The sequence below is a fragment of the Brienomyrus brachyistius genome, unplaced genomic scaffold (genome assembly GCF_023856365.1).
Source record: "Brienomyrus brachyistius isolate T26 unplaced genomic scaffold, BBRACH_0.4 scaffold45, whole genome shotgun sequence".
Lineage (NCBI taxonomy): Eukaryota > Metazoa > Chordata > Actinopteri > Osteoglossiformes > Mormyridae > Brienomyrus > Brienomyrus brachyistius.
The window spans coordinates 1,802,916-1,830,173 of record NW_026042320.1 but is presented as its reverse complement, the minus strand read 5'-3'; the positions used below and the strand labels follow the sequence as shown (position 1 = coordinate 1,830,173).

General features: G+C 40.6%; 4 protein-coding genes and 1 pseudogene across 5 annotated transcripts in view; 3 read left to right on the top strand and 2 right to left on the bottom strand.

The window, feature by feature from the left end:
- Positions 1-13,852, top strand: part of LOC125723083 (cytohesin-2-like) — a 341,447-nt gene extending 327,595 nt beyond the window's left edge. The window contains exons 2-4 of one of the 2 annotated variants that reach the window (XM_048999530.1): positions 8,366-8,478; positions 10,222-10,344; positions 13,053-13,852. In XM_048999530.1, the coding sequence (XP_048855487.1) occupies positions 8,366-8,478; positions 10,222-10,344; positions 13,053-13,086 (270 nt within the window). In that variant the 3' untranslated portion in view covers positions 13,087-13,852. The remainder of the gene's footprint in view (positions 1-8,365; positions 8,479-10,221; positions 10,345-13,052) is intronic. The other variant, XM_048999529.1, reaches the window with a different exon arrangement.
- LOC125723043 (cytohesin-2-like) overlaps positions 1-27,258 on the top strand; it is a 333,559-nt pseudogene that overhangs the window by 174,846 nt on the left and 131,455 nt on the right.
- The window catches only part of LOC125723051 (G-protein coupled receptor family C group 5 member B-like), a 154,705-nt gene that overhangs the window by 17,238 nt on the left and 110,209 nt on the right, over positions 1-27,258 (bottom strand). The gene's annotated exons all lie outside the window — the stretch shown is intronic.
- The window catches only part of LOC125723074 (uncharacterized), a 205,579-nt gene that overhangs the window by 165,229 nt on the left and 13,092 nt on the right, over positions 1-27,258 (top strand). The gene's annotated exons all lie outside the window — the stretch shown is intronic.
- LOC125723079 (uncharacterized) lies at positions 21,453-23,038 on the bottom strand. The gene is made up of 2 exons (XM_048999525.1): positions 22,142-23,038; positions 21,453-21,742 (listed from the first exon to the last, which is right to left on the bottom strand). The coding sequence occupies exon 1, from the start codon at positions 22,809-22,811 to the stop codon at positions 22,149-22,151; it is 663 nt and encodes a 220-aa protein (XP_048855482.1). The 5' UTR covers positions 22,812-23,038; the 3' UTR covers positions 21,453-21,742; positions 22,142-22,148.

Genomic DNA, 27,258 nt, shown 5'->3' with positions numbered 1-27,258 from the left:
CATGACACACTGTCTGATATTACAATACAGTTCATAAAAATGCCCAGGGGGAACCTAAAACAAAAGGAAGATGACACATATCGATTCTAATACACATATCACTTAATTTCAGAGTACCGAAATTCACATAACTTCTACTACAAGAATCCCACACCGACATGCCAGTTAAAATCAGGCTCAGACGACGCTTCTAGCTGCAGAAGAAAAATACATTTGTGACCAACTTAAATTCGGCCTCAACGTCTGCCTCTTAAAACGGGACACTTCATTCATATTACTGTATGTCACAAGAGGGTGCTATAAGGCTGTTTGATTCGACTTCAATTCCTATTCCAAGAGTCAAGAATGGATAGTGGATCCCAGGCAGCAATTTTCCAGATTATCAATTTCAAAAACTTAAATATATGAGAGAAAAAAAAGTCTTTGTAAAATTAATAAGTATATAATACTATTAATGACAAGGGGTCTTAATACTTTTCATTTAATTTTATTAACTCAATCTTTTGCTGGCAAGTATACCTTTTAAATTATATACATAACAGTACAACTGCATTATTTGTGTTTTGTATGCACACTTCATACAAAGTAAAAGGTTAGGGCGGCTACTTCATTAATAGTGTTTCTTATTGATACTTTAATACCGTTCAATTGCCCAACTCCCAGAGGACCATGCAGTTTTATTACAACATAGTAGTCTACGGAAATGTCAATACTAATCATACATTTGAGTGACATAACTAAATAGACATATGTTGACACACAGACACAGATAAAAACAATTAAACTCCCTCTATGTGAAAATGACATGAGACACACGTCCTCAATGTTAAAATCTATGATTGTAAAAAATGACCATCGTTGCCAATGTTATATCTCAGGTCTCAGATTACTTCGTTAAGTGTCAATTTAACTGAAAAAAAACATCATAGAAAAAGGCAACCTTATTTGGCGACGTTTAGTAACCGACAAGCTGATTAAGGAGGACTAAACCTGTACCTGGCTTTCCTGTCAGCTCCTTGGGGATGGCTAATCTTCAAATTTTATTACAAATACTACAACTTTATTTTGTGCCTTGCTTAAAGTAAAATATCTTCAGACTACTGAACACTGCGTTGATGGTGACATTTTTAAACTGATTGGCTTCTTTCGCCTCACTCTTCTCTATGTGACGGGTGGGCGTGGTTGATCTAGCCGGCTCCCGATTGGCGGGTATACGGTAGCTCCTGTGTCATGTGACTGGTAGTAGCGTAGGCAGCACCGCCATAGATTTGAAACCCTGTATGCCGATACGCGATGTTGGCGCGGTAATTGTGAAATAGAGGATTCATAGATATGACTTAGTGAACCGACTATTTTCGAAACTGCAACAACATGAGGAATGTTAAAACTAGAAAACAGGGAACCACATTTCACAGGTAAAAAAATCTGCGGAACGGTCAAATAAGATACATAACATGTTTACTATCCTGTGATACTGACGGGATACTAGCATGATTAGTTTTTGTTGAGAATACTATCAGGAGTACTACATAAATTGGGGGGGGCAGTAGTGGTGGGCTTGTTTATTTATTCTACATAATTGTAAGATATAAATGCGTTAATTAGTAAAGAAGTTATGGCTAAAAGATCTTTCCATCTACACCCTGACATGTTGCTTGTTTATGTCTAATTATCGCTCCAAGATGGTGGCGCTGCTGACACATGGTGTGTTAAAGCGAGATGAGGCATCTAGGCTTTCAAATTCATGAGCACCACGATGTACTTCGTTTAAATGGGAGGTTCACAAAAAACAATTAAAAGATATTTTAGAGGGGCCTTAATGCTATCTATCCATCAAAGTTGTTCTGCTGGGAGTTGTTCAGGTTTGGAAATATCAGCCGTAGAAATGTCGGGCTTCTTTCGAAATACACTCGTATCACTGCGCATTAGACACAAGCACGAGCTCCCTGGCGATATCTGCTGCGCAGTGATACTGCAGGTGTGTGGAGTTGGGTAGAAGGAAATAGTTCGTATATTAAACTGCTCGCGACGAAGTCTGTGGATCTTCTTAACCTGTTCCTGATTTCTGGTAAGAGATATTGCTGTTGATTTTTTCAAATGCGTTGTTCTGGCGCTTTAAGTAGTGAAAGCAAAATTGAATCTTATTATATTGCTTATTCATTAATAAGTAGCTATAGCATGTATACTGCCCAATGTTTTGATTTAATAAATATAAAAATTTCATAAAGATTTCAAAAATACTTCAATACTTCAAATAGTTCATGATTTTCAGGAGCGGTACAGTGGTTAGCACTGTCGCCTCACACCTCTGGGTTCCAGGTTCGAGTCTCTGCCTGGGTCACATGTGTGCGGAGTTTGCATGTTCTCCCCATGTCGTCGTGGGGTTTCCTCTGGGTACTTCGGTTTCCCCCCACATTCCAAAGACATGCTGAGGCTAATTGGACTTGCTAAATTGCCCGTAGGAGAGCATGTGTGAGTGAATGGTGTGTGAGTGTGCCCTGCGATGGGCTGGGCCCTCATCCTGGGTTGATTGATGGATGATTTTCAGGTCACACCGCCCCCTCAGAGCCCACCAATCAGTGACTGTCTCAGAGTGTGATGTAATACACAATGTCCGCACCACCCACTTTTCAATGAGCAGTAAAAACACACCAGCTTGTCTCAGCGGACAGCGGCTCTTATCAGATGAGGGGAAAAGGACGAGATATCAAAAGTAAAAATAAATATATCACATTTGGTTAACATCAAATGAAAATAGCCCTGCAATAATATATTGGATTCTAGGATATCACCTATTAAAAGGGTGAATCTATTCTAGCAGAAGATAAAAATCCAATTATGAGCAGTGAAAATGGGCATAATAGGTCCCTATAAACAAAAGGTTTCTGTCCATGGTGCTGAAAACCAGGATTGGCAGATTTCACATTACAGCGATTCCCCCACTATATCGCGGATTTTCCTCCGACGCCTCACAATTCTCTGCGTATCCCGTACATTGTTTGTGGTCCGATTGTTTTCGTTTTGTTCTAAGCCCTACGATGGAAGACGTTGACCATTCAGGAGAAGGTAAAACTTCTGGATGTGCTTCGGGAAGAAAAGCGTTATGTGGACGGCGTTCGCCATTATGGCTTGAATGAATCAACAGTACGCTACATGAAGAAGGATGAAAAGAATGTGTAAGAGCCATATATGTTTTAATTTTTATATATTCCATTACATATATAGAGAGAAAGTTGTGTGTGTGTATATATATATTACATATTATTATTTTATTTTTATTATTATTATTATTATTATTATTAAGTTACTCATATCCTTAGCCCGACAAACAGATATATGTGTTGTTTTAATGAGTTTACATGTGTTTAAAGCATGTGGGAGGGGTATTTTAAGGCTTAAACTTAAAAAATAATTTATATGGTCTTTCTGTATCGTGGATTTTCACCTATCGCTGATGGGTCTGGAACGCATCTTCCGCGATAGGCGGAGGATCAAATTTACCTTTTTAACCTGATTTGACTTCAACCCTCTTATTTTGTTAACAGAGTGTGCGGGGGGAATACAAAGGATTACAGTGGGTAATAGGTGATTTATATTGACCTTAATTATCACCCAAGTGACTCTGGACAATAAGTTCAATAATGCTTCCCAAAAGCTTCTCTCTTTTTCACTAGTTACACTTCATTACACCGAAATCAAGGAAGAATCAAATGTACAAGCCCATTATACAAAATATAAGATGCAAACACATAAAAAATATTTTGTAAAAACAGATTAATATATATTGTGCAATTTGAAACTTTACATTTAGACCTCACTTAGAAAATGCAGGTGATGACCAGCCCAACCAGCAGTTCCGTCTGGTTGTACAGAATACCTACTCAATTAAATTTTGAGGTCATGACTAAACTAAATTTCAGCTCTGCCTTTAACATCACCAGTTAGATGAAACTGATCATTGCAGTGGGAAATACAGTGAAGCCATGAAATATACTAGATGTAAATATATTAATTTTCACATACACTTGAGCTCAGTGAATTCAAGCGTGTCATACACTGTAAAAAAAAAAATCCACCAAAAAACGGAAAATGTACTGGCAGAAAATTACCAGCACATTTTCCGTTAAGTTAATGGACTCTTCCTTCAATTTACAAATATTGTAAATTCAGTTTTCCACAGTTTCTTAAATGATAGTTTATTTTAATTTTTAATTTTTCATTCTGCCAATGCATGTTTGTTTGTTTAATAAACGGTGTTGTTCGTAAAAGTACAACAAGTAATTTGAGAATATAGTGATTCACTACATTGATTATTTTTCATAACTCAATGGCCCATAAACATACAGTTATCCATCTGAAGCTGGATTTAAACCAGCAAACTTTGGATTACAAGCCCAAATACTTGAGCTACTGAGCCACACACTTACACTGACTCAGCTTAAGTTGCAGAGACACAGTGGACTTTCTGTTGGATGTCAGACAGAACGGCAAAGGACCCCTCACTAACAGGAACCTAAAACACACAAACACTTGGGAACACTTCAAATGCGTGATCTGACTCTGCAAGGGGAGAACATGTTCATGTAGAGTCTTGGCTTTTCACAATGTTTCATTCCTACTTATAGCTAAGGTTTTTTTTAGCCCTCGTCACTCTAAGGTTGCCCATTAATGGTTTGGAATTGGGAATGTAAAGCTGTTTTGTTAGCATGTCTGCCTTACAATTCCTTTACTGTAAGTCGAGGCCTGCTGGAGCTCAATTCTGCTTCATGGCACTTGTATTTACTCTTTATTTTGCATTACATTATGTGTGAGACTAACCCCTTTCTCTACCTCTCCGTTCCTCCTGTCGAGCTCCATACTGAACTAGTGGAGAAAAGGGGTGCTTGGAGGGGGGACGATATCTCTGGATGCCCACTTAAGAAATATCTGCGTTACCTTCCAATACACCTTCCAAACTTAAGTGGATTGAACATGGGTGCTGTTGAATTAATAAAAAAATGCACTGTATTAAAAATTATTTTGTTTATATAACATAAAATTGAACTATAAACATGAAATTTAAATCTGTTGAGTTTATATATTGACAAAATAATAATTCTGAATTTTGAACCCTCATTGAACAAAATTAAACTTAATATGGACAAATGGAAAGCATTAAAATTATCCTTATGGGGGGAAAGTTAATGTTACTAAAATGGTTGTGGTGCCTCAAGTTAATTATCTCTCTATGATGCTTCCATTTAATATTCCGGAAAGGATATTTAAACAGTACGAGAGTATAGTAAAAGATTTTTGTTGGGAAAGAAAAAAACCTATAGGATTAAAATTACTTCGCCAAGGGAGGTCTGGGATTGCCAGATGTTAGATTATATAGCATGTCATTTGAAATAGCGAAACTCTACTATCACTGGAAGAATGTGAATTCTGATGTGGACTGGATAGCTATCGAGAGCGATTTGGCTTCACTATTTCAACCTCTGCACATTCTGTGACAATGGGGGGACAATATAAGAAACACAAACCCGATAATATCTTTTTCGAGGAATATATGGATCAAAATACATAAGAAGCTTAAAGTATCACATTACATGCAGCCATATTCCTCAATTTGACACAATCCTGAAATACAAATTGGAAAAAGTATGGAAACAATGGCAACCCAAAGGGGTGAAAACTCTTTGGGATTTATTCATAAATGGGATGTTTATGTCATAATCAGACGTAAAGAGTAAGTATGATGTAGGAGGAGGAGGGAGTTTTTGGAAGTTTTTGCAACTGAGGCATTGAGTCACGAGTGTTAAAATAGAGAAGATGAATGGTTAAGAATACTTTCTAGAGTGGGGAAATATAGGGAAGTAAAAGGTAAATTTATTCAGTATAAAATTATACACAGATAGTACTGGACACTAGTTAGACTAAATAGAACTGGACTAATTAATACTGATCAGTGTTGGAATTTTAGAAGGCAGGTGGGGGCTAATTTACACATGCTGTGGCAGTGCTCTCAGGTATATCCATTTTGGGGTAGAGTTCTTGATCTCCTGGACAAATGGCTAGGCTTTATTTTACCCCGCAGACCCGACTCTGTCTGCTAGGAGATAGAGTGGAATTGCCAAAGGTGAATAATAAACAGTTTAAGGCTGTGATGGTGGGACTCATAACTGCCATGAGGGTAATATTAAGGCATTTGAAATCCTCAACAATCCCCAATATATAGGAATGGACCGATGAGATGATTAAGGCAGCTTCATATGAAAAAATGTTGGACAGACTAAATGGGAAAAAAGATATGATGAAAATGTGGGAACGTTTCTAGGGCCATGTTTTTGAAGGATAAATGGCTGGGAGGTTGAACTAGTGATTGGTCATATTGTTTTATAAATGTGAATGGCTGAAGTGCTGTAACTTTTTGGTTTGAAAAATAAGAAAAAAAAAGTTATCGCCAAAGATATTGGCACCCCTGCATTTATGTCAAAAAACACACCCCTTCTCCCAGAAAATTGTTGCAATTACAGATGCTTTGCTATTGTCATATTAATTTCTCTTGTTGGCACTTGAAGAAAACAAAAAGAGGAAGAAGGAATAACAGGAATGGGAGACATTCCACGCCAAAGGGCACCTGCCCTTCTCATATTGTCTCAAAAACCCAAAGCCCCAGAGAGCAAGTCAGAGTGCTAAGAATTATAGCGCCAACAAGCTCATGGCCCCTTTTCATGTAAAACTTCGTATATGAGGATGTTTGTGCAGTTTAGTGCCTTTGTTAGCCTCGGCTCCTGTAAATCATATAAGCACACCCACCACACCCCTGGAGCATTCCGCGTGCCCCCACCTGCCAACCTGCCTGTCCCCCCCAGCCCACAGGCCGTCTGTTGTTCTGAAATTTATCCACATGACTGCTGACCAAGTCTAAGGTAAATCAGATTCCATCTATTAGAAATGAAATTTTCAGTAAAATACAAATTTTTCCCCCATCTGGGAGACAGTGCAGAATTTTTGGAGTCGGTCCTAACTCTGTCTTGAATATGTACCCAGCAGGCACCTAGGACTCGTATCTCCCTCTGAGAATCTCTTCTAATGCGCTCAGCAGCAGAAATTCTCCATCCTAGATGAGCCTGCAAAGTTCTGTAGAAGTTAAATATACTTTAGTCAAATGAGAGACTAACCTGCTGTCAGGCTGGGGAAGCTTGAACAAGGCCTTCATTCATGACAGCTCCACTTGGCTTTTTGACGAGTCCCCATTTAGATGCAGCACGTCAGAGACTGAAGAGCAGGTTGAAGGCTGTAAGTGCAGTTTGCTGTGGATTATGACTGTGTTTAAATCTAATAATGGATGAGACAATTTACTTAAAGCATGATATAGTTCATATTGCTCTTCAGGCTTCATGATAAAATATTAAAATTATGGAGTACAAAGTTGTACATGCAAAGAAAACAATGCAGAGCGGCAGGGCGCCTGGCCCAGAGGGTCTTCACATAGAATTCTACAAAGGCTATTTTTTCCTGTTAGATTAACAGCTTTGGTTGTCTTGCCCTTTAAAGAAATTCTCTCAAGAAAGAAGTTGCCTCTTACTATGTCACAAGCAATTAGTTTTACCCAAAAAGGAGGAGGACCCCTCTCTGCTCCCCGTGTTAGTAGGTTCTCCCCGACTCCTCCTGCTTATTCCTTCCTCCCTCCCTTCTATTTGTGCTCTCCTCCTCCTCTTGGGTTCTATTCATGTCTTCTGGTTCAGCAATAAAACCCACAAGGCTGCCCTTGGATTGTCCCTCTTCCCATCGTGACATATTATGTATTACATGATTATGAAGTGATTTGATTATTATACAATAGTCAATTAACCACTTTGTTTCTTCAACTTGTCTTTCTTCTGAATCATCGGATATGTGTCGTAGCTGGTAATTTGTTACACTCTGCTGTCAGTGCCAGTGTAGCCTAGATACAACCAGTCGTATGTTTCGGTCATGCTGATGTTTGAACATTTTTTGGGAACAGATTTTCATAATGTTTTCTCATATATGTGGTGTGATAATTGAGCATGACCCCACTGTTGCTGTGCTTGGTGCTCCTGTCATGACCTGTAATCTCTTATTTTTTCATGTCTCCTCCCACTTATGCCAGCAGGGGTCGCTGCTGGCCCTTTGTAACCCTCCTAATTCTCCTGTATCCCATTATAGTTCTCCATACTAACCCTGTACACCTGTTTTGTTGCTGATTAGTATGCTGTGTATAAATATGTCTGCCCTCACTGCATTCCCCAGCTCAGTCATTGCTGTTCCATGTGTAGTCTGTGTTTCCTTAAAGTCCACGTCTGTCTCAAAGCGGCTGCATTTGAGTCGAGTCTCACCCGATGCTCACATCTCCCCGCAGAAAAACAATACACCGCCTCACAGGCCAGAGCCACAGCCTTCTCCTCTCTGCTGGGTGGAAGAACAACTCTCACGCAGTGGAAGTCCTCCAGACCCCCTGCCTTCAGACAATAGGTTAAGGATGTGTTTTCTATGTTACCTATTGAAAATCTGAGATACAGCAGAGGCAAATGTAGGAAGAGCTTTCATGCTGTCTGGCCTTCTTTCACTGAAAATGTGGAGGGCCTGTATCTCACTTGGAAGATATTATTTAATCCCTTATATTACAAACCAAAGAATATTGCACTACACCATTACTAGGTTACACAAAGTTATTTTAACAACCACTGAATGGAAAAAGGTCAGTGCTGAATATATATAGCTGTGGAGCAGCAGCAGGCCTTGCTGGGCCGGAAATGCAAGCAGCATTGTCCACATTACCACTCTCTGTACTTGGATTGACCGAATGCTCAGACCGTAGGATAAGAATTAATACTTTTTATTGATCCCAATCAAGATATTTTCGTTTTGCCTCCCCCAACTTGCTCAGAGTGAGCTGGCCGTGACGGGCAGCCAGTCATAGTGGCACCCAGGGAGCTGGGGGCCTTGCTGAAGGACCCACAGATGTGCCCAGGCTGGGCTAAAGTGGGCTATTTTCTGATCACAGGCTTAGCACACTGAGCTACACACTGCCCCTAAATTTATATTTATATGTAATCTGTGTGTGTATGTGTTATCTAGATTTGCCCTGTATGTTTCTAACTAAATCTAATCCAGACCTTGATCCTACACCTACTATAATTATAAGTACCTCACTATACCTATATCTAACACTGCTATTCATCACCAGTGTTACATGTCAGGGCTTCGCTGCAATAGATCCCTCAGAGCTGCAGGTTATTACTGTGACTTTGCACACACACACGTTGCTGCTTCCTCAGCCAGTGTCACATATACTTTATTACACACAGACCTCAGTAATCTCTGCTACACTCACACCTGCTCACTTTACATCCATGGTTAAATTCTCCTAATGGAATTTATCTTAATGTCTTTATTCTATTTTATTTTAATTGTTACTGTCACGGGAGACCGCGGGCAGAGCAGCGATCGTGCGGGTAGGCGTGGAAGGAGCAGGCAGGCAAGCGGGATACGGGAAAACGGGGGTTTATTTGGAGCAATCCGGGGCAGGGAATACAGGACGGCAACAGACATCAATGACGGACAAAGGACTCGGGTAAGACACGGACTGAAATACACAGGACTGATTGAAAATAAGCAGACACAGCTGGGTACAATCCGGGAAACACACGTGGGTAAGCAGGGGGCGTGGCACACAGGAGGAGCCGACGAGCAGGGCATGACAGTTACCATATTATTCATTGTATTGTTCTTTCGATTTTATTGCTAATACACCGGATCTGAGTGCCTCATTTTGTTCCCTTCATGTAGAACACGTTTTGTAATGACAATAAAACATCCTTATCCTCATCTAAATCACACTGTCTAACTACTAACCTGTTTAAATAATATAATTGGATTTCAAAGGTTAATAGTCACTCAATTTCCCCCTCAGCCCAACAGTACCACAAACACCCAACATGCACGGAAATTTTCTCCTAAGTTGTTTTCCCTGCCTGGAACCATACCACAGCAGTCACATGGACTAATGTTTCAAAACATTTCGGAAACCTTGCATTGAAACTTGAAGTCTTTAGAAGGGATCAGTCCTGGGTGGCAAAGTTGCCATCACAAAGGTTTTTGATTAAGGGATTCATGATGCCAGGTAGCCATCTTTCACAAGCTGGTGGGCTGTGCCACTGATGCCTTTGCTTGGGTTTTATATGTCTGTCCTGGTTTGTGTTCTTGCCACTTCAGGTTCCCTGGTTTTGGTCTACATTCCTCGGTCCTCTGCTGTGGAGTCTACCTTCTGCTTCACCTCATTCTGGAGCCGCCCATCCAGTCAGCGGCCCATGTCCCCCTGGTTCCCTGTTTCCTGAGGTTAGTCTGCTAGTCTCCGGGGCCAGGGGGCAGAAATCTGCCATGTTGGATGGGTGGCCCAGGTTGGGGTGCTCCATCATAGACTGGTACATGAAGGATTATAAATGGTTTTTAACCAGTATGTACCGAGTGTGCGTCGTGATGAAAAGAATGTCATGGGAACATTTAGGACTGACTGCAGTATTAGTTCAAAGCATGATTGTGTTTTTCTTATTTTTTATTGATTTATTTTTGTATTATAAATTTTTTAAAGTAACTTGATTCCGTTAAAAGGGGTTTGTCCATTTGCTTTAGCAGAAGTTTGTGTAAGTATGATGTTCACCTTCCCTTTTCATAGTCTAGTCTTTGCCAAGTTTTATGCTTATTTCCCCTGGTTAAGTTAATCTGACTTGTGTGTTTAGGAGGGTCATACAGGCTTTTTGTTTGTAATGGAAGCACAGGGTCTGTACTTGCAGCTTATTTGCCATGCTAATGGAAGCATTTTACCTTCCTCTCTAATCTCTTTTTTTCTTGGCTCTCACTGCAGTCTCCTCTATGCCAGGGTTTCTCAACCTAGTCCTTGGACCCCACTGCAAAGATCCACAGTTTTGCTCTGTCCAAGCTCTCAGCACAGCAGTAAAAGGTGACTGTTTGGTTCATGCATGCAGGGATCTGGGACAGAGCAAAAACGTGGAGCTGTCTGGTGGGCTGAGGAATGAGTTTAGAAATGCTGCTGTATGAAGTATTAAACCATTTGACCGGTTGGATAAATGTTAAAATGTTTTCTCAAAATATAAAAAGAGATAATCTTCTGTTTTGCGTCTCATTACAAGCAAACTTGTTTTTTGTTTTTATGTCACTCTAGTATTTGATATCTAATTTTCAGTCTTCTGGCAATATAATCTGGTGAATGGGGAAAGACTTCCACCTGGGGCTCCGGTTTCCTCCCACAGTCCAAAAGTGCGCAGGGTAGGTTAATTGGCAAATCTGAGTTGTGAGTGTTTGCGCCCTGCAGAGTGTTGACTCCTGCCCAGGGTTGGTTCCTGCCTACGCCTGTTGTTCCAAGGACAGGCTCCGGTCCCCCCCACGACCTCAGTTTGGCTTGCTGTCTCCCCGCTTGGTTTTCTTTGGTTTATGTCTTCACTAGCCCCCTTGTTGCTTTGACTTGTGTGTAAGTTATGTATGTGTGATTGTATTGCTGCATAGGGAGTGACTGCTATTTTGTTTTGCAAGTGTGTGTTGGACTCTGTTTATTTGGTCAGGGAGTGAGGTGGAGTGTTTGTCTTTTGGTTTCCTTTTCTTTTGCACTTAGGTGAGATTAGCTGTGGGTTGCACTTGATAGTTGGGGATTTTGTTTGTTATTTTGGCTGTGGTCACTCCCAAAGTCTTTTGCACCAGGTTGTTTGTTCAGTGTCAGTATTATACATGAAAAAAATTAAAATACAAAAAATATCCCTTTGTCCACTGGTGTTCCCTTCTTGCCCTCACCCTGTTTGTCCCTTTATCCCATTCCCCTTTCCCGTGAATACTGTTACACTCCAACCCTAGACAGGAGATCATAACAGCATCTTACCTATAGTTTTAAAAGAGATGAGGGATATTATTCATTGACCTTTATCTTTGCTATTTCAGAAATCCGTATCTGCTACCTTGTGACTGGAAGTATACACTGTAAAAAAAGGCAAAATTTGTCACAGTTTTAAACGATTTTATATCAGCCAATTTGACTACAGTATAATTATTTTTTTCCTCTTATGTTAAATGACAGAAAAGTTTTATCAAAACTACATTGCATAACTGGCATCGTAGTACTGATTAGCACCGATTCAGACATCCCGATGAACAAATATGAAGTTCATTTAAACTGTGGTACCTTAAATCCGTCAAGTTACCTCGATAAGCCAGTAACCCTGATTCGTAGTACAGGCCACTGATCACAAGCAGTCGGTGTAAACGTATTGTTTAACCAGCGCTGTTGCATTACCAGGGTGAGAGGTTGACTTGCTGGTTAGCTATAAAAACAGACGTTAGTGCAACTCCACGTTAATGGTGCGGTCATCATGGCTTATAAATGCTTATTATCGTTCATCATTGTTTGTGTCAGTAACGATAACATAAACAAGGGTAGGCACCAGGAGAACATCATTGGCTCTTGCATCGATTACTTTTCCCGTAACACCCTTTAGATTGTTTCCCTGAAGGGCAGCAAACCGACAATTTCGGTGTGATTGAGCTGATCACGTGTGCATGGGGAGGGAATGCGGACCACATGACCTTCCCGGCGAGCTCAGCACATCCAGCATCGCTTCACAAATACAATCAAAATGTTTTATCTTTATTCACACTTTCTATCTTTATTCATTATCTCTACGATCTCACTGCTGGACGAATGCCTGGCATTCAGAGCATTCTTTATTAGCCATTTGCCTTTGGATGCAGTTTATTTGCATGCCCCAAAGCTTCCAGGCATCAGTAATTGCTTCCCACGTTACTCCGGTCCTGGGGTCTTCTGTAACTGCCCTTTGGGATTACATATATTCAGCATATGCTTTTGTCCGAAGTGATGAGAGTTTGGGGTCAGAGCACTTGGGTCTAAGGGACTTGCTCAAGGGCTTAACAATGTTACGATTACTCTGCCATGGGAGTTGAACCAACAACCAAACTGGCAGAGATGGCCAACCGGCTGAGCTCCACACCCGCTGACGATCTCCTTTTCCTGTCTGCTGCAGTCTCCATGGACCTGAGTCCAGAGAAGCACTCTGAACTTGAGGACATCCGGCTGAGGAAAGGAGCCCTTCTGCTGGAGATCCAGAGGCTGCGGGAGACGCTGAGAGAGGCCCTCATGGAAGTGGAGGGCCTTGAATCCAGCACCAAACGCAGCCAAATCTTAGAAAAGAATAGGCATGTCGCCATGGGAAGAAAGAAATTCAACATGGACCCTAAGAAGGGTATCCTGTTCATGGTACAAAACAATCTTCTCCGGCACACGTCTGAGGACATCGCCCAGCTCCTATACAAGGGAGAGGGGCTGAACAAAACAGCCATTGGGGATTACCTGGGTGAGAGAGACGACTTCAATATCCAAGTCCTCCAAACATTTCTTGGGCTTCATGAATTCGCAGGGTTCAACCTGGTACAGGCTCTCAGGCAGTTCCTCTGGAGTTTCCGTCTGCCAGGAGAAGCACAAAAGATTGACAGGATGATGGAGGCCTTTGAGGTACTGTCAATGTAATCCTGGAGTCTTCCAAAACATTGACACCTGCTATGTACTTTCATTTTCCATAATCATGCTAAACACTAGCCTTCATAATCCAAATGTGTGAGACAAGCCCAGTGTGGACAGGTTCATCTCCATGAATCGAGGAATCAATGATGGAGGCAACCTGCCAGATGATCTCCTCCGAAATCTTTATAAGAGCATAAAGAATGAGCCATTCAAGATTCCTGAAGACAATGGGAACAATGCCTTCTTCAACCCTGACAGAGAGGGTTGGCTCTTCAAACTGGGAGGAGGACGGGTGAAAACATGGAAAAGGCGGTGGTTCATCCTGATGGACAACTGCCTTTACTACTTTAAACATACTACGGATAAGAAACCCAGGGTGATCATTCCGCTGGAGAATCTGAGCATCCGTGAGGTGAAGGATCTCAGGAAGCCTAACTGCTTTGAACTGTACATCCCTAACAACAGCAGACAGCTGATGAAAGCCTGCAAAACGGAGGCGGACGGCTGCCTGGTAGAGGGCAATCATGTGGTGTACCGCATCTCGGCGCCAACCCCTGAGGAGAAGGACAAGTGGATACAGAGCATCACTGCTGCTGTGAGCACTGACCCTTTTTATGAGATGCTGGCAGTAAGAAAAAAACGGCTGAATAAATAAATAACGATAAAGACTGTGTGAATATGGTTGGATGTGCTATTGCAGAAAGTATTTATTTCAGAACAAGGAACTTTGCACAAAGTAATGTTTAACCTTAAGGTAGCATGATCGAATTCCAGGTTTTGTTTTGATGCGACTTATTGTTCACTACAGATTTTATCATCGAAATGCCCTGTCCTTTTTTTGTATAAATGTGAAATTAAATGTTATTTGCACTGTATTGCTGATCTTTATGTCAGAGTACCTTTTTTTCTGAGAATCAACACTGCTGTAAATTTGCATTAACATGATTAGGATTGGGATGGAAAAATTATTTTCCATCTTAACCCATATTCTAAGCATATTGATTTCTGTTGTAAATTTTACTTTTACAGCAGTATGATTTAAGACACTAACAGCAATTTTTCAACCAGTAATTGTTAATGTGATAGGAATTGCATTCAACAGCAAATGCGTTCAACTTAACCAAATGTATAAATCTTACATATTCTGATGATTCGACATTCCCCCGACGTCTGTGTGATGTATTTCAGCAACAACACGCAGTTAATGAGATCACTATGCGGAATTTAGCCGACTGTTATTTTACTGATTAGGATATATCACCCAAGATTGGGGTATACTATATATCAAGGGTCAGCAACCTTTTTGAAACTGAGAGCTACTTCACGGGTACTGAGCCATACAAAGGCTACCAGAACAGACTTTACCTAAACTTATCTAAACTTCATGTAGAATAAACACGTTTTAAATGCTTTTTTGGATATTGTCATTTTCAAATCTATATAAATACAAATGTGATTAAAGAAGAATAGCAACAAGATTAAATTTAATTTTAGTCGCTGCCCACTGTTGTGAGTTGTGGTATTTTTAGAACAGGTCCGTGGGTGACTCATGTGGTCCTTGGGGGCATCCTGGTGCCAGTGGGCACCATGTTGGTGACCCCTGTTCTAAATGGTATGTAGGGTATGCAAACTACACCAACGCTTCTGATGTAGCTACATTTAGGCTTATAGTGGAATAATATAGTGGAAGATTCCTTGCGTGAGTGTCTGAGAGCGTGAAAGTCATGCCAGATGCATGGTAGTCGGCAGCCCTGCTTTCCGTGTGCATCTGTCTCTTACTTTAGGTGGCTAGAGATCCAGCATTACTCAGGATTAGGAGCCACTTGCACTGATAATAATTAGTTTCTTTTTCCCCTTGCAGTCTGCTGCTGTATAACATCATGAAATCAGCCCAAAAATCCGCAACCCATGACCTCCTAATATTTACCCGAAACTATGTTTTCAAAATAGCACAATTGGGCATGAACACCGTGGACCTGGAAACTCTGCTGAGCATTGAGAATCAGCGTGCAAAGGCTCTTAATTTGGATATGTTTGTGAAACATTCTGCTACACAGCACAACAAAGAAAAACAACTGGTCAGTGATAATGAAAAGTACAATCAGCATTGTTTTAACCATGAGAGTCCAAATGCTTAGATAAATTGTCACTTTTTCAGTGTAAGTATGCTCCTGAGCTCCACGATTCTGAATGATAGTCGGTTTCTCACTGAACCTCCATGCCACTCTGTTAAAATCTCTTGCCACCCCATGTAAAATTTTCTAGATCCACCACTGTGCCAGAGTAAAGACTTACAGTAAGAATCTTGAGTATTATTTCAACATAAACTTTGCTTGGGTGCTTCATACTTTAAATTAAATATAAATTATGGCAACGTGCAAAACTATTAAGGAAAATGCAACATATTTGTTTTTCATTTACGTAATTATATATGTTGATTATGATTCTTTTTAGTTCCACAGTACATGCAGATACTACAATCCAAGTATGCACTCTTAGGTTAATTGCTATCAGTTTATATAAAGATTTCCCATTCGGTGCCTGTTGTAGAAATTTCAGTCAGAGACTAGCTTCTGATATAGAAAGAATGTTTAAATTTTTTTTGGCCGTGGAATAGTTTTTCAGTGCTGCATGTAGTTTCTCTTTATTGTTTGAATAGGGCACACTTACACATCAACAAGTGCAGTGGCAGTTGTGATGTTCTCGCATATGAGAAAATACACGGACAACTTTTATTAAACAAAACGAAAGGCTTTACTCTCCATACTCCAGTCAATTGCATGCATAGGCCTACTGCCGCGTCTCACTTTGCCAACTTCCGCTTCCGTGCGGCTCAGGAGGATCTGGCTGCAGAACACTGGAAAGGGGTCCACAGCTCAAGGGGACCACCAGAGGACAGATGGAGTGGAACCGGGAACCAAGGGATTTGCCAGTGACTGGCACTCACTGTTGTTTTCGACTACAATAAAAACAGCTGTACTGGCTAAATAATGAGCATACAAAAAGAAAAAAAGGCATGGATAGGAATAAAAAGGTAATTAAAAATAGAAAAACAACTGAAGAGTCATTCACACTGAACACGCGTCTCTGCTCTCAGGACGATGATCCTGCCAACTGCGCCAGACTGTGACAGACCGAACTACAAAACTGTAGACTCAGTGGACAGCTGACTACGCCACCCTAGGAATTTCATCCAGCTTTCCATTGAGACTACAGTTTTGCAGTCTGTTCTGCCAAACAATGTATTAAAAAGTGCAGTGTTATACACTGTAATTAGTTCAATTCAAGAGATGTACTATCAAGTTATAATAGTGTGATTATCATAATCACACAAATATATGAATTCCTCTGATACTGAATTAAACAACCCTTTATGCTGTCCCTTATGTGAATTAGTAAAAATTTCCACACCTCTTTCACCATAGACAACCATTCTCTCCATAGTCATATGCAATTCCAATTCCCCCTTTATTTTATGGCAGACAGACAGCAGTGTATTATTATATTATAATTATATTATATTTATTATAATTATATAATAATATTACATTATAATTATTATATATATCATTATATTAGGGTGCCCCTCGCAAAAGGTAAATTTAATCTTATTTAATTACATTTTCTATATAGCGTCAGATGACAGCAGACGTCATTTACTGTAAGGTTACCTTTACTATATAAGATATAACAGCTCCCAAAGTTCTTCATCTGGTACAGAAAACATACGCCTGACAGATGTTGAAGTTTATTCCATCTTTATTCTTCTAGACACCGTGAAAAACTATAAAATAAACATATTATTAAATTCCTGCATTACATTTAATCTTACAAGACATTCTAAAAGATCCATGATATTACCGCTAAACAGCGGCTCATACATCACCGCAATTCCACTTTTCAATACAAGACAACAAGTAAATACAATAAATATAAATTACCGTGTGCGCCTTCTGACCAAATGCTTAGGAGTTATTACAGATCCTGCCGTGACAAGCCGACAAACCACAAGTTGACTCCATAAATCTCCCAGCATGCATTTACTCCTACCCTATTCCGTCACATGACCATGTATTCAAGGGTTAACACGGATCAATTAAATAGTCAGCAGAGGGCACTGGCATACATTTCACAGTATACATCCATCCATCCATTTTCCAAACCGCTTATCCTATTGGGTCGCGGGGGGTCCGGAGCCTATCCCGGAAGCAATGGGCACGAGGCTGGGAACAACCCAGGATGGGGGGCCAGCCCATCGCAGGGCACACTCACACACCAGTCACTCACACATACACACCTATGGGCAATTTTGCAACTCCAATTAGCCTCAGCATGTTTTTGGACTGTGGGGGGAAACCGGAGTACCCGGAGGAAACCCCACGACGACATGGGGAGAACATGCAAACTCCACACACATGTGACCCAGGCGGAGATTCGAACCCAGGTACCAGAGGTGTGAGGCAACAGTGCTAACCACTGCGCCACCATGCCGCCCCTTCACAGTATACATTCTATATTAAATCAAACCAGCAAAAGGTGATTATAAAATAACCGTCTTAGCGACAGTTACAGAGTGGCGTAGTCACCCTTTCGCTCTATAGCGCCCCCTACCCCTACTACGTTTATAATTATAATAATTGCCTCATGTGCAGTTACGCTGGTTAAATTACCTGGAAATGTTATTAACTGCACATTCTCCTAGAAACTAACAACGGTGCTCACTCAGGTATATTTATAATGGTCAGAAAGCTGATGTAAAGTCTGATATAGTGCTGAATGTGTTATTTTGTAGACAGTAATAGGTTTAATTAATTTTATATTCCATTACTGTAGAAAGCTATACTTGCTTACTTAAGGTATTTTGCGTTATTAATGTGTGATTTAAATGCAAATAGTTTTATTACAGTCAGCATTTATTCACAGTGAGTAGCTTGTCATCATGAAGAGGAAGTGTGACAATCGTGAGTTTTTGGGCAACCACAGAAAAGCAGGAAAGTAAGTACAGACAGTGAGATAATTAGTGCCAGTCAGATGATAGACGTATACAGTATGTGAGTCAAAGGTTCTTCATATATTAATCATTCCCATTCAGGTAACAAATCCTTAGAAATCCATTCCTGAGCATCATGCCAAGAAGCACCACTTGTTTACTGATAACTGCTTTCATGTAAACTCTGCTGTGCTGAGAGTAAAGATGAAGAGGGAGAGACAGTAAGAGGCTGCTGACGGCAGAGAATGCAGGCGACATGGAGGGGAGTGAGAAAAGGAGCAAATATTGATGGTTAAGAGTGAATAATGACGTCACAGCAGCCTGATCCTGATGTTGGTTTAATATGCTTCTTAGTTTGGCCTGTGGTGTGTATTTCAGATACAGCATTTAATCAGGGAGACTGAGTGTGAGTCAATGACAGAGAGAGAGAGAGAGAGAGAGAGAGAGAGAGAGAGAGCAGACAGGCAGGTGAAGATGAAGGTGTATTAGGGAGGAGGGGGGAGGAGCTTGGACCTTCACCAAATCAGCCAAATGTAAATGTCACGTCTATCAAACAGGAGACCCTGCTTTCAGGAGAAATGGTTTAAAGATCACACTGGGCTCCCTTACAGCCCCCCCTCATCTTAAGGGGGGTTCTTTGTTTCTACTGTGCAAAATAATTTGTAACACAAATGTCTAAACTGGCATGAAAGACACATTCAGCTCTTGTGAAGACTGGCATGTGAAACTGGAAAAGGCACTGTGGAAATTCAGTGCACATAAAGACAGGCAGTGCCACAGATTAGCACTGATGACATGGATTCAGAAGATCAATCCTGTTAATATTCAACCTTCAGATGAGCTGGAAAGAGCAGCAGCAAGTGAGGAAAAATCTTCTGAAGTTAAGTACTTGGCACGGCAAGGCCTGGCTTTTCGAGGTGTTGGTAAGGAGAGTGGGAATTCTGATCCTTCCTGATCCTTTTGGTTTTGATGTGTGTGTTGTAAAAAACCCTATTTTCCACCCGTGTCATGTACTGCCGCAACCAGAAGAGGGCAGAAGATATGGCACAAAAACAAAGGAAGAAGCCTAACTTTAAAAAAACTTCAAAAAACATCAAGACTCATCCAGCATGGGGTGGTGGGTTAACGAATAACACAAACAATCAAAGAATAAGCAAACAAATGAGAGAAAAGATGCAGAGATGACTGAGAAGCAGGGGATGACTGGAGAAAAGACGACAGGACCAGAAGACAGGAGGGATACAGGGAGAGCGGAGAAGACAGTATAACTGAAGAATGGGAGAAGAGGAGAGACCGCAGAGGAAGGAGAACATAGATGACTGGAGGGGAGGGAATATAGGAGCAACAGAGAGAAGGAGGAAGGGCTGCGGAGGAGCCTACTTCTGCATATAGATATTTCTCAATTTTTAGTCTCATCTAATATAAAAATTGGCAGGTAGTACAAATATAATCTTATAAATGCTGAGATTAGAGTATCTGCGATGCAGGAATGCAGGGGTTTCATTGGGGCCCTTTCTATGGCTTAGTATTGTGAAGGAGTACATGGTTAGTGTCAGGCGCAAATGAATATCTTTGATTTTGCATCCATTTGGTAACTTGTTGAAGTTGTCTGATAGTCAGTAATACATGGTTTAATTAATATGATTCTTTATTTACTACTTTATAACATCTGAAAGAAACTGAAATAGGAAAGCTTATTTTAATTTATGGTCCACTGGATAAACACAGACATTACAGACGGTTTTAGAGTCTAATGCTGAATGTTTTTTGCTATCATTTTTCTGCCTGCATATGCTATGATTGGTGCAGTGAAATTTGAGAATGTGTTTGTGGTCAGTATCATAGCCTCAGACAACAAACCAACGCTGTAGCGTGTCACTGTGTTTACATGTGAGAGGGGTTCCAGTTACATAATGGACTCGTTCTAATTGTTTTGACGGAGCTCGACAAACCTAAAAAATAAATGCTGGTTTTATCAAAAACTATGTCATATAGCTATATTCCAGATTTATTACAGCCAAACACATCTCGGAGCTCCGAGGAACCTCCTTCTCCCTACATTTCCCTCCTTCACACTCTTCCCTCAAATACTGTTACATTTGTCTTTTTTCCACACTCACACCCTGTCTTGATCATACTCTGACTGCATGGCATCCATATGCAGGACAAACTATTTTACAGTCTTATCTAGTATAATAGGACATAAACATTGAATTTGATAGTTATCTTTTATTTACACATTAGAACACAACACATGAACATGAAGGGATCGTTTGCATTTGCAACCAACACCTCCGCAAACCCCCCTGCGGAATACTGGCCGCGGACAGGGGTGGGAATCCCCAAGCTGGAAGACTGTACTGCGTCATGTTAACATTAGCTAGCTAGTTAGCATGGATACAGAGTGCACCGGACTACAACTATAAAGGACGTAAGGTGTGTGATATAGTAAAACACTTACTAACAGGTAATGCACGTTAGCATTACGTTAAATGACAACTTTACCTGTTACCAGAATAGCCTCCTACACGTTCGCCGAATGACAGCAGGCAGAAGGCGGTGCGTTTTTCAGAAACACACCGGAGTTAAACTTACGCCGCGTTATTTACCAGCACTTGTAACACCAACATCTGCAGCCATTAACTCATATGTGGTAGTAACACTGAAATTACTTTCTCTGCGTCAAAATAAGGTAGCACTGTGATTTTGATACTTTATCATTTATACTTAACCGTACCTTCCTCCCATTCCTCCGTCTCTGCTTATTGACATTTAGGAGAGTCTCAGATATAAATTAACGATTCGAAATTATCAAACAAAGACAGACACAACACTGAAAAGATGACAAAGACACAGTTTGAAAAGTAAATATGTTTTATTGCAAATCTCTTATCTTAACATAGCGTACCTTATCATATGTTAACTTAGCCTATCATATTTTATCTTAGCCTATCTTGTCATATCTTAACTTAACCTATCTTATTATATTTTAACTTAGCCTATCTTATATAACTTAACCTATCTTATCTTATTATATTTCAACTTAGCTTATATTAATATATTTCGTCTTAGCCTATCTTATATTTTAACTCAGCATATCTTATCCTATCGTATCTTATAGCTACATTATCACTTAAACAGTATCACTTTCCGTTGGGTCCCGCGGGATCCCAGTCCCAATGCAGGGCTCTAACACGGGTATTCTAAGAAAAAGAAAATAAACACTTTACTTAACTTTACTTAAAGCAGTCATATAACTAATAAATAAATAAATAAATACCCAATTAATGCCTTATAAATCATTTATAAAAGTATTAAAAACACGGCTGTAAATACTTATACAAAGGCATAACACATTATAGCTATCTTGATAATGCATTATGAATGCTCTGATCTATATATACACAATAAATATCTTCATAATACATTATATCGGCCATTAATCCATAATAAACATGGCTATAATGTGTTATGCTTTTTTTTCTTCAATATTTATACCCATGTCTATAATATATTTATGGATGCATTACAGTGCATTGTGAAGGTGTCAATAATGCAGTTATATTACTGCTTTAAGTCATTTGTAAACCTGAATTCACAACCTTATAATTACTGCCTCTTGCTACTTCTTCTGAAGGGCAGGGGACAGCAGAAGAAGCACCACTTCATCTTCTTCTTCTTCTTCTTGTGGCTCTTCTCAGTATCATCTTCAGAAAGATCTTCGGCATTCACATGGAATGATACTTCTTCTTCACTGTAGATCTTCTCGGCAGCATCAGCATCTTCTTTTGTTTTATCTGTCTTCATCACTTCAGTCTCGTCCTCTTCCTCAGGTCCTTCTTCTGGTATAGTCAGTAGCTGTGATCTGTCTTCAGATGCCACCATACACTGAAACCTGACCAGTGTGGTAGCATCAGCATCTTCTGCCTGCTGGAATACCACATCAGCTTCTTCATTTTCCTCAGGTCTATCTTCCTGTAAAGTCTGCAGCCATATTCTGGCTACATATGCCGCCATGCACTGCCAACTGTCCACTGTGTCTTCTGCTTCCTGAAGCTCCTCATCTGTTTCTTCATCTTCCTCAAGGTCTTCCTCCTGGATGGGTTCTAGCCAAGTTCTGCCTACTTGTGACACCACATATTCCACAGCATTCCCTGTACTTTTCCCTCCTCCTCCCTTAACCTCCTCCACATTCACTCCCACCTCACATACATTCTCCTCACCTCCATTTAGCATATCCATCATACTAATACCAGCCTCTGTCCCCTCCATCACGACCCTGGAGGCCTTCCCCTCAAATGTTCCCCACTCTGGTACATCCACATATTCCTCACTACTCTGCCCCCTTACCTCACCCTCCCCCCGGCTTGTCCGGTCCTTCCTGACTTTCTTTTTTTTGTTAAGGTAGCAAGTTTTATAAATTTCCCAGTCTTCAGATGAAAGGCCGTAATTACTCTGAAGACTTTGAGATGAAATACTAGTGCTGGCTAGCAGACCATCCTTTCCCACACTCTCCCCTCCCTTACCCAAATCAGTAGACCCCCCCAATCCCCCCTTAACCCCCCCAGCCTGGACAGTGGGGAGTGTCACTGGTGAGAACTCCTCCACACCTTCTCCCCAGTTGATCACTTCATCCCACAGGTTCCAGGCTTCCCAGTGTTGGGTGTTGGTCCATCGATCAGCTCTCTCAATTTGCTCTCTGTGGAATAAATGAGAGATTAACCAGCACTTAAGAGAGATAATAAAATAAATAAAGAGCTGGAAATTCTTCAACCATACAGAAAATACAATTGTTATAATTATTATAATAAATAATTACAGGGTTCACATATATAAAAAAGAAAGAATAAAATAAACAGCGAGCAAAATTGCAAAAACAATCTACTGTAAAATGCACGATACTGTAAGTGCAATAGCATATTAAACAGTAATGTCACCAAATTATAACTAGAATCAAATACGAAACAACTGTGCTCCACATCAAATGAATACCCAGATGAATACTACCAAGAACTGAGTTAACACTAACCAAGCTAAGAATATTTGAAAGTGTTAATCCTGTGTAACAATGTAAATAGATGTAATGATAAACTTAGAAGCATCTAGCCTACTCCGAAAGTAATGGCCCAAATTTTTTTTAACAATTTACCTACCACCCTGTACAGTAGGGGGTCCCAACTTCCGGTCGGTGTTCCGGTACCGTCCGCGCGGAGTATTGCACCGGGCGGCAGACAACCGGGGGTAGAGGAGCCAGCCGTCCCGTTTATTAGGGGATCGCGCCGTTTTGGAAAGAAAGCTGCCCGTATTGATGTACGGAAATACGCCATTAGCCCCGCATGTCCGTATACACCGTCAATCTCCCGCCGCTCGGCGTGGGAACCCCCAAATTATACCGCCGTCTTACCCATCCGTGACACTTTTCTACGACGGAAACCGATCCGCGGACATCGAAAGGTTGGGAAGCCCTACTAAACTAGCATGTTTGAGATGAATTTACTAACCAAATAGTCTGTCATTATTTAAATATTAGCAACCACAGTAGCAATAAAAACCACTGCACTTTAAATGACGTTAAAAAATATGTAATATTAAAAAAAATGTAATGTTTTTTATTGTATTATAGACATTTACTATGTCATTATAGTATAAAAGGCTAAATAATCGAAGTAGCACAACATCAGTTGAAGAATTCAAAGACATTTTGGAGAGCTAACAAGCTACTCACCTCTGCGCCATTTTCACTCAGAGTTTGTTGTGCTTCAAACGGTAAAGTTTGTTTACGTTGTTTCTATGGAAACTGCTCTGACTCTCCGCTTGACCGTAATATAAAGGCATGTATGCAGTAATTTTCTGATTGCAGATTTGATCCCTATGCAGTAATTGACCACTGACCTCTTGGACCCTCTGGGCTGCCTTCACCTGCATTGAGGCAGCTGTTACGTTTGCTGTCATTACATTCAGCCCAAAATATCAAAGTACAGGATTTAAGATTTGAATTAGTAACAGGACCGTGGGAAACAAAACATATATGTTATTGATCCCTCGAAGAAAGTTTTCAATTTTCTCCTTCTTTCAGTTCTTAAATAACGTGTCAGTTTTTGCTCTGTTTGGTTGGGATTTACCATTTTAACATTGTAGCAGTTCCTAGGCAATACACAGACAAATTCGTTTTTTTAGGATGGAATTGTTATGCTGTAAACGATTACCTTCACGTTTCAACAAAGGTACTTGCTTTTGATATATAATTTTTTGTACATGTGTACTCTGGTCATACCCCTTGTACATATGGATGGCATGGAAGGACAGTCACTGCTGTCACCTATACTGTCCCTGTCTGCTTTTCTCATTTAAGTGTTGATACGGCAAAAGAAGATGGACCTTTTGTAGAAATTTCCAGCCAGAGACTTGGTTCCTATATGAAGAGAATATTTTATTTTAATTCAGGCTAAGAAACTACAGAAAACCAGCTCTGCATGTGATCTCCCCTTTACTGCACAAGGAGGGCACACACATCAACAATTAGCAATGCAGCAAAATACAGATGAACAATTTCTCACAGTTTCAGAATAAATCAGGTTTCTCTGTAATTCAGAGATTGTCTAAGACTAGATCATTTTCTGCACTTGAACCTAATTTCAAGATAAATGACACCTGGGTCTGCCTGACCCACCAACCAAGGCTGGGAGGAAAGGGAGGAATACTAGTCAAAGTGTTGATACGGCAAAAGAAGATGGACCTTTTGTAGAAATTTCCAGCCAGAGACTTGGTTCCTATATGACGAGAATATTTTATTTTAATTCAGGCTAAGAAACTACTAGGGGTGCAACGGATCGCGGTTTATCCGTGATCCGTACGCATTACGACCCACGGTTCGGAACGCACGTGATCCGCGGATTAACTAGTTTTTTAAACTTTTAGATAAATAAAAAAAAATAACCGCAGATAAAACAGTGTTTTCTGCTGATATTGCTTAAATAATAAATAATTCATTACACAGAAGTCGTGTTTACGTCAGCGGAACATGTGACTCAGTCAACAACGATGGCTAGCGGCGGAACAGAGGAACTCGAAAAGCCTTCCGCGTCATTCAGATCTTTTGTATGGGAGCATTTTGGCTTTCCTGTAAAATATAATGATGACGGAAGAAGGGTGGTGGACAAAATAGTTACAGTGTGTAGACACTGTGGCACGAGAAAGCCGTATGAAAGTGGCAATACATGGAGTATGGCCACGCATCTGAAGCGACATCACCCCGGTGTGCAGACAGGATGCAACCACAGCAACAGCTGCTCACCGCTGCATTTAAGCAGCACTTTGCACCAGAATCAGAGCGGGCTAAAGCTATTACCAAATCTATCGGGATGTTTATCGCGGCAGACATGAGGCCATACTCTGTTGTTGAAAACAAGGGTTTTAAAAACCTCCTAAAAGTGCTTGAGCCACGGTACGAAATACCCTCGCGCACACATTTCAGCATGAAGGTCATGCCTGAACTTTACGAACAGGAAAAAAGCAAAATCGTCGCAGACTTATCAGATGCATCCTCTATTTCGATCACCACAGACGGGTGGACATCAAGAGCTACCGAAAGCTACGTGACTGTGACTGCCCATTATATAACAGCGGGATGGGAGATGCAAAGTCCGGTGCTACAGACACGCCCCCTCTATGAGACTCACACAATTACAAATCTAGCGCAAATCCTGATAGAAGCAGTAGCTGAGTGGAAGTTAAAGAGACACAATGCATGTAGCAATATCCCAGTCACCACAGATAATGCCAGAAACCAAGTAAATGCAGTGACAGAAGCTGGACTAGGGCCACAGATATCTTGCTTTGCACATGTGATAAATTTAGCATGCCAAAGAGGAATCTCAGTTAACCAGATGGATCGCCTTCTTGGGAGGATTAGGAAGGTGGTTTCTTTTTTCCACAGAAGTACAACAGCAGCTCATGTCCTTAAAACAAAGCAAGAAATGCTACAGCTACCAGCCCACAAGCTCATACACGACGTCACTACAAGATGGAATTCCACATATGACATGTTGGAGCGCTATCTTGAGCAGCAGGCAGCAGTATACTCTGCACTGACAGAAAAGACACTGAAAAAAAATATCAGAGACATTGTCACCTTGTCTGATGATGATGTGAAAGTAGCAGAGGAGGTCCTTCAGCTCCTCAAACCTCTCAAAACAGTCACAACCCTATTGAGTACTGAAAATGCACCATCTGTGTCCATGATCCTACCTCTGAAAACCAGAATTATACAATCCATGTGTGCAAATGAGGAAGACACCAGCATTACCAGAGATGTTAAGGCTGCCATAAGAGGGGACCTGATTTCCAGATACACCAACCCCCCTGAAATACAAGATTATCTTCACAGATCTACTGCACTTGATCCAAGGTTCAAGTCCCTGACTCACATAGAACCAGCCCTACGCGAGAAGACATACACTGATCTCACAACTGAGATTGTGGCTACTGAAGAGGTAAAAAATAATACAGTTATTCATATTATTTAATATTAATATAATTAAGTTATAAAATATTTTAACTATTATTTATGTGAATATTTGATCTTAATTTTGAAAATTACCAGCATATGTTATATTCAGCCTATGAAATATATAACAAGAAATATAGTTAAATAATTTTTTCTGCAGGGTCAAGCCACAGAGCCAACACCCTCTGAAGAAGACACAGGGCCAAATGCATC